We start from the raw sequence: 8,602 nt of genomic DNA, 5'->3' as shown, positions 1-8,602 counted from the left end.
AACAAGCATGATTACAGAAAGAGCTGTTCAGAAATTAGACTAATTGAGAGGGAAATTCCTCTTCAATGGACTCACAAAAGAAGGGCACAATAATCTTGAATGCTTTGAGGGCAGTAGAAGAAAATGAGACATCTGAAATATTTGTAAAATTCTGCATGTGCTGACAGTGATGAAATCTATGAGAAGAGCATATGATCTTTCCTATTTTAGTGAGGGCATCATGTTAATCATGATTACTGAGCTAGTTAGAGTATGCTATACTTTTAAGTGTGAGATGCATTTGCATGAAGACAACTTCTGCCAACTGAAATCTAAGGTCTCATATTTTAAAATCACAGGAAAAAAGTAATGAAATTGAGACAATGCTAAAGTAAATACAGCATGAGCATCTTTTCTAGATTTGATATGCATCTATCCCTTCCTGTCATCCCAAGATAGGCCTTCATTTGATTCATCCTGTACTGTACCAGATATCACTTAAGTCAAGTTTCTTCATTTGCTTTTATTTCCTTGTTCTCTACCTCTTTAAACACTTAATTAGATATAATTTACTTAAATGTCCATAAAGACCAAAAGGTCCAAACACTAAACAATAGTATAGAGTCTACCATGAACAAAAGCATCATTTTACTCTTAACTCTTTGAAAAATAAAGGAATTAACACATAAGGTGAACATATAAGTTTATCGTTCAAAGGAGATGGTTGCATGCAGTGTGCTGATGCTTGCCAACATAATTTTTAATGTTTGTTATTTTGCATAGTGTGGTAGTCCATTGGCACATCATCTGTAATTAGAGTGATGCATTCGCCTGATGGAGGTGGTTGGCGAGATGACCTTGAAAAAGTGGCAGCAGATGTATCAGCTATCATTGGCATGGGGAAGCATGAGATGCCTGCTGGTTGAAAGTTGGAACAAGGACCATCATTGACTGATAAATCAGGATATCTAGTTGGAAAAGTAGAAGGCTGCATCCTTCCAAAAGAACTTCTCTGTAAGGGAGATACGATATAGTGAGAAGTAGAAGTTGTGCTTGTAATAAAATTCATGATGTGGCCATTTGCTTGAGTGTAGCTGCCAGGTTAGCACATTTGAAATGTGGTCATCTAATTCAAAACAGCTCGTTGGTCCATTACAGTTTGTCCTGATGGTCTATCTAAAGTTGATGATGGAGGACAAAATTCACTTCTGGTTGGAGCAGTTGTATTAGCAATTGTCTGGCTGGTAGCAGGCTTGCTCATTGGTGGCACATTTAAATTTATGGAAGTTGGAGCTAATTTTTCTCCACGTGTATCAGCAACAAAAGCAGAATGATGATTACCAATAATAGTCTCTGTTCCAGAGAGCTCCTTGTTGAAATTTTGAGCTTTTGAAGCTGCTGGAGAAGCATTTTTGATCCCAACTCTTCTTTTCATTCTGAGTAAAAGTTGAGGACAGCCTCGTTTAAAATTTGGATTTTGATAGAAGTGTAACTAAAACCGGAGGAGAAAGTTATTTGCTGACACAAAACTATAAGAAACATAACCTCTAAATCTCAAATATCAATGTTATTATGCCAAGTTAATGTCATCAAAATATGGACATTGCTAAGTATTGTCAAAAATCGCTTATTGCGAATAAAAACTTAAATAGCATGGCCCTCAAGTGAAAACAGTTTTTAGATTTAAAGTAACACCGAATGCATTCTTTAAAGTGGTTTCATTACCATTCCTTAAGAATTCACTGATGAGATTCAACGTTGCTAGGAACATTTTTTATAATCGTGAATGATCAACCCATTCTCAAATTGTTAAAAAAAAACTTATTAGTTTTTATATTTTTATGAAATATAATATATATGTGTGTGTGTATACATATACATATATATGTATGTATTAACCTATTATAAGGGGTAATTAAATTTTGTACTACCTTGCTTAAAATAGAGACTTCTTCCTCTTCTGCCAGAATATCTGCTAGACAAGCAAATCTTTGAAAAGTCTGTTGCACTTTACTAAATCCATAAAGATTAAGCTGTCGAACTAAACTTTTCATACTTGTAGTTTCAAATACTCTGAAAGGGGCCTTTCTTTCCAGAACTTCTTTCTTAAAGAGTTCTTCATTAATCACTATACAAGTTCCAGTCCCATCCCAACAAATTGACTGAAATTGATCGCTTTCAACTATTTTCCAGAGTTTCCTGGGAAAGGTCATAGATCGAAAATCATTATCTTCATCTGGTCCAGAAACGCAAAATGTGTGACAAGTTCTTCTTATCAAGGATAGTGAAGAAAAAGTCTGAAAATCATTTTCTGTGGATACAGACCTCAAGTCCAAGGCCCCAGTCAATGTGCAATCACACAACGGAGATCTAAAGAAGGATGCTGAACCAGTTGCTTCATCTTTAGAAGAATCATCTTGAATTTCTGAGGAATCATGTGCCATGTCAAATAAACCTTTCTTCACCTACTTTTGTCACTGATCTAGTTTTGAATACCACAGCTCCAAATGCTGCCTTGGCAGACCTACACTGATAAACTACCCAGATCATCACAATGGTGCTCCATATGAGTAGCTATGACATCACAAAATGACTGGTCTCCTAGCAACAAAAAGTAACATGCAGCCAGTGTTTCCATTTCACTCTGTAAATTTTATTCAGGTAACGTAAAATTAGAGTGATTATTTACATGGTGTAATCTGCAAAATCTTATTGTGGCAGATTTTTTTTTTTTTTGGCCAGGCCACATGTTTATTTGCTATGGGCAATATTAGAAATCTAAGATCATCTTTACTGTAGAAAATGAAATGTCATTTTGCAAATTAAAAAATATACAGATATCTTTTTTTTCTGGGGAGGTAGTCACAGACATTTATTTATTTATTTATTTTTTAAGATTATGTTTATTGCAGTAACATTGGTTAATACATGATATAATTTTCAGATGTACACTGAATTGATGTACACTAATTTGATGTCTATGTATTCTATTGTGTGAATACCACCAAAAATCCCATTTCCTTCAACTACCACGTATTTGATTCCCTTTACTCACTTCAACTTCCCTCAACCCCAGTATATTTACCTGTTTTTGTGTATATATCTCTTCCCTCCTCTCCAACCCCCTACACTTTGATAACCACTAATCCATTATCCATGGCCCTGAGTCTCTCATTGTCCTGTTCATTTGTTGCTTTTAGGTTATATCCCTTCATATAAGTGATATTATGTGTTTTTCTACTTTTTCCTTCTGGCTTATTTCACTTAGCATGATTATTTCAAGGTCCATCAATGTTGTCGCAATGGCAATATTTCACCTCTTCTTATGGCTGAGTAACATTCCATTGACTATATGTGCCACAGTTTCTTTATCCAATCATTTAATGTAGGACACTTTGGTAGCTTCCATGTACTGGCCACTGTGAATAATACTGCAATGAACAATAGTGTGCAAATATCTTTTTGGATATGGGTTTTCAAGGCCTTGGGGTAAATATCCAATAGTGAGATTGCTGGATCATATGGTAGATCGAGTCTTAGGTTTTTGAGGAACCTCCATACTGTTTTCCATAGAGGCTATACCAATTTGCAGTCCCACCAACAGTGTATGAGGTTTCCTTTTTCTCTGCATTCACTCCACCATTTATTGCATCTCTTGTTGCCAGTAGCTATTCTAACAAGTGTGAGATGATATCTCAGTGTGGTTTTGATTTGCATTTTCCTAATAGCTAGCGATGCTGAGCATCTTTTCATGTGTGTAGGCCTTTTGTATGTCCTCTAGTGAGAAGTATCTGTTCAGGTCCTCTACCCAGTTTTTGATTGGATCATTTGTTTTTGTTGTTGTTGTTATGGAATCATATGAGTTCTTTGTATATTTTTGAAAGGAGGCCCTTATTGGTGGCATTGCTTGCAAGTACATTTTCCCATTGAGATGGTTGTCTCCTTACCTTGTTGACGATTTGTTTTGCTAAGCAGAAGTTTTTCAGTTTGATGTAGTCCCATTCATTTATTTTTGTTTTTCCTTCCCTTGGCTTTGAGGTCAAAATCATAAAATCCTCTTTAAGTCCAATGTCCTTGAGTTTCATTCTCATGTTTTCTTCTATGAATGTTATTGTTTCAGGTCTTATATTTGGGTCCTTATCCATTTTGTGTTAATTTTGGTGTGTGGTGATAGACAACAGTCTAGTTTCATTCTTTTGCAAGTGGCTAACCAGTCTTCCCAGCACCATTTATTCAAGAGGCTTTCCTTTCTCCATTGTATGTTTTTGGCTTCTTTGTTGAAAATTATTTGGCCGTATAAATATGGGTGTACTTCTGGACTCTTGATTCTGTTCCAACAATCTGTGTGTCTGTTTTGCTGCCAATACCATGCTGTTTTGATGACTGTTGCTTTGTAATATAATTTGAAGTTGAAAGAGTGATGCCTCCCACCTCGTTTTATTTTTCCATTTTTTCCTCACGATAGCTTTGGCACTGCACAGTTTTTTGTGCTTCCATACAAAGAAGCCAAAAACATACAATGACTTTTGTTCTATTTCTTAAAAAAAAACCCATGAGATTTCAATTGGCATTGCATTTAATCTGTATAACGTTTGAGGAAATATGGTCATTTTGACTATATTGATTCTTCCAATTCAAGAACACGAAATATCTTTCCTTTTTTAAAAAAAATGTTCTTTGATTTCTTTTAACAGGGTCTTCTAGGTTTCATGTTATAGGTCCTTCACATGTTTTGTTGAATTCATTCCTAGATATTTTATTCTTTTTCTGCAGTTGCAAAAGGAATTATTTTTGTCAACTTCTTTTTCTCATGGTTCATTATTAGAATATGGGAATGCTATGGATTTTTAAACATTGATTTTGTATCCAGGGACTTTACTGTATTTGCTTATTATTTCTCATAGTGTCCTTGTGGAATGATTAAGGTTCTCTATCTAGAGAATCGTGTCATCTGAAAATAGTGACAGTTTGACTTCTCTGGGAGGAGAGATGGGAATAACTGAAAGGACACAACACAGACCCAGGACACATCACTGGCTAAGAACAAGGCTCAGTCAAAGGTCAGATAGAGACACTCTCCCAACCCCACCACCAAACCAACAATCATAACATAAACACAGGGGTCATGCAGCTGGGAGAGCAAAACCAAATAGATGCTCTGTGAACAGAACAGAATGTACAGACCCCACACCAAGGAAGAAACAGAAACAAAGAATCAGGTGGCAAATTGAATTCTCTGAAGTTGTTAAAAGAAACCAACTTTGACAGTGGTCTGCATGGCAACAAAAGCCCGCTGGAAGAGCCCTGACTGGATTCACAGAGGTATTCACAGTGAAGGCCCAGTGGGACATCATGCCCCCGCAGAGTTAATTAATTGTGTCCTTGACATAATAACACGTAACACAATCAAACATAATAGTGCACCTTTAGTTACTGATCTCCTAGAAAGTAAGAGAAATGTTGAGGAACACAAACACGAGAGCTTTGATGGACATATTTTCAAAGTGACATTCAAAATTCTTCTGGTTAAGATGGCAGAGGAGGTAAATATTGTCTTTGCCTTCTATCATAACCACATCAAAATTACAACTAAACTATGGAAAACATGTATTGAGAATAGCCTGAAGTCTGCCTGTAAGAGATGTTCTATTAACATATAGAGGCTGGTAGGCATGGTGGAAATTCAGAACCGGCTGGTCACACACCCACATGTGCCAGCTAAAAATTGGGAGAAATATCTCGACTTTGAGGGATCCCCTGAGGAGTGAAGGGTTCTAGCCCCTAAGAGGCTCCCCCAGCCCAGAATTTCAATGCTGGGAAAAAGAATTTTCTACAAATTTTGGTTATGAAATGATTGGAGATTACTGCTGAGTGAGATGAAGGGTGTCTGGAATGCAGGCAACCCTCTTAAAGAGCCCACACAGACTTATTCATTGATGGACTCACTTCCGTTGAGTTTCAGCTCTGAGGCAGCAGCTCAAAAGATACCGGAGACATAGGAGAAGAAACAATTTTGTCTGGCTTCATGGCAAGGGCTAGAGGGGAACCTGCCTCCCAGACTGAAGCAATTGTGCTGGTAGAAGACAAAGTTTCTTTGTTTATCCCTCCCCATATCCAGCATGTGCATGCAGGCAGACACGATATCTGAGTGTTCACCAGTCTAGATAACACCCTTCAATCTGCTCTAGTGATTCCCGGAGACCCAATATTTAGTGCCAACTAAGCTCCTTACTGTGGCTTCTTTACACAAATTGCTTGTCCTTGTTCATGATGTTGACTTTTCTAAAAACTCTCAAAGATTTGCAATGTCAAACAGGCAGCATCTGCCCTTGCCATTACCTGTACCTCTAGCTAAGAAGCACCAAGCCTTGCACAAGCAGCACTGGCCTTCATTTGCAGCTTATTAACTCCCAGGCACCTCCAGTCCAGCACAAGTGGCAACCATCTGCTGGTAAATTTGTAGCTCATCCCAAGTGGCCACAGGAAGGCCACTGGAAGGGGCTGAACTGAGACTGCATATGAACTCCTCACAAGAGGTTCCAGAACCAGAATCAATGGCCAGGTTCAGACCATGCCAGAGCAACATTCACCCACCTCCATGTATTACACATCCTAAGGGCAGACATAGTTGGCACTAGTGTCCTGTTAAAGCAAATTCTCCACAGGATCAGCCCATGCACAACAGCTTCTGCACTGCAGTCATGGTCAGTTCTCACAACCGATCACCCAAGGGTCGATCCATTCCATTAATAAGCAAATGGCAAGGAAGATCAACAAGAACAGGTGAACACATCCAACCCACACATGGGACACAGTTGGAGCTCTCAGCTCAGATGGTCAGAAAAGCTACACCAATAAGACCACAGGACACCTACTACAGAAGGTCACTCAACAAAGACTGGGAGACTGAGGAACTCTCCCTAATACATACAAACATACACAGGGAGAACAAAAATGAGAAGACAAGGAAACATGTATCAGATGAAAAATAGAACACAGTTCTCAAGAACTAATGAAATTAAATAGAGACTCTACCAGATGCAGAATTCAGAGCATCAGTTATAGAAATGCTCAGTGAACTCTGTACAGAGTTTAACAAAAATACAGAAAAACATACAAATGAATATGGAAAAGATACAGTCACACAAAAACATAACCATTGACAAATAAAACATGCAATAACACAAGTAAAAATATTTCAGAAGGAATCCGCAGTAGGAAAGAAGTAGGAGACTAAATCAACAATTTGGAAATTAGGTAGCAAAAAACACCCAATTAGGGCAGCCACAAAGAACTACGAATCAAAAAATAAGGATAGATTAAGAGACCTCTGGGGCAACATCAAGAATACCAACATTCGCATTATAGGGGATAGAGAGGTAGAAGAAAAAGAGCCAGGAGTTGAAAACTTTCTGAAAGAAATAATGTCAAGAAAGATCCCTAAACAAGTCCAGGAAGTGCAGAGTCCCAAACAAGATGAACCAAAGAGACCCACACCAAGACAAATAATCAAAATTCCAAACGTTAAAGACAAAGAGAGAATCTTAAATGCAGCAAGAGAAAAAATTGTTAGTTATCTACAGGGGAGCTCTCATAAGACTGTCAGCTGATTTCTCAGGAGAAACGTTGCAGGCCAGAAAGAGATTAGCACAAAATAGTCAAAGTGATGCAAAGCAAGGAACTACAACCAGGAATACTCTAACTAGTAAGGCCATCATTTAGATTTAAACGATAGATAAAATGCTTCCCAGACAAGGAAAAGCAGTATTACAGGAAATGTTAGAGAAACTTCTTTAAGAAGAAAGTGAAGACAGAAAATATAAATAAGAAAGTGGCAATAACTACACATCTATAACCTTGTCACCCTACTTGAATTGCGAATGAAATGCTCCAAGGAAAAGACATGGGGTGGCTCAAAAGATAAGCAAACAAATGCCTTATATATGCTGCCCACAGGAGATTCACTTCAGATTGAAAGGCACACACAGACTGAAAGTAAAGTGACAGAAATATGTTTCACAAAAATAAAAACAACAACAACAAAAAGCTGGCATAGCAATCTTATATCAAATGAATGAGTACTGATTTCCAAAATCCCAAAACAATAATTCAACAAGATTAAAGCACACTTCTGTTCACTGAAGCACTATTTACAATACTGACCTTATTGAAACAACCTAAGTGCCCATCAATCGAAATGTGAATAAAGAAGTGATACACATATATAACAGAGTAACACTAGACCATAAAATAGAATAAAATCATGCCATCCTTAACAACGTGGATGGACCTAGAGTATATTGTGCTGAGTGGTATAGGTTAAATTTTATTGTGCTGAGTGGTATAGGTTAAATTTTAAAATCATATTAAATTTTATAAGGCAAATTTTATATGATTTCACTACATATGGGATCTAAAGTAAAAATAAAACAGACACAGGCTCATTGATGGAGAAAATATTTTGATCATTGCCAGATGGGATGGAGGGTTGGGGAGGGTGAAAAGAGGGAAGGGATTAAGATGTACAAACTGGCAGTTACAAAGCAGTTTATGAGAATGTAAAATCAAAGTGACATTTGTGTGTAACACAGATATAGGGTTTGTTAAACAGTGAATTAAAAAT

At 37.3% G+C, this 8,602-nt stretch overlaps 1 protein-coding gene across 1 annotated transcript; it reads right to left on the bottom strand.

Moving 5' to 3' along the window:
• Positions 1-739: 739 nt before the first annotated feature.
• LOC120584394 (heat shock transcription factor, Y-linked-like) lies at positions 740-2,423 on the bottom strand. The gene is given in 2 exon segments (XM_039840054.1): positions 740-1,471; positions 1,911-2,423. Coding segments are annotated over 2 exon segments (1,245 nt in total).
• Between the last annotated feature and the right edge of the window lie 6,179 nt (positions 2,424-8,602).

The sequence above is a fragment of the Pteropus medius genome, unplaced genomic scaffold (assembly GCF_902729225.1).
Source record: "Pteropus medius unplaced genomic scaffold, Ma_sr-lr_union100, whole genome shotgun sequence".
In the NCBI taxonomy this organism is placed as follows: Eukaryota; Metazoa; Chordata; class Mammalia; order Chiroptera; family Pteropodidae; genus Pteropus; species Pteropus medius.
The sequence above is the reverse complement of the archived record's forward strand: the minus strand, read 5'-3'. Positions and strand labels throughout refer to the sequence as shown.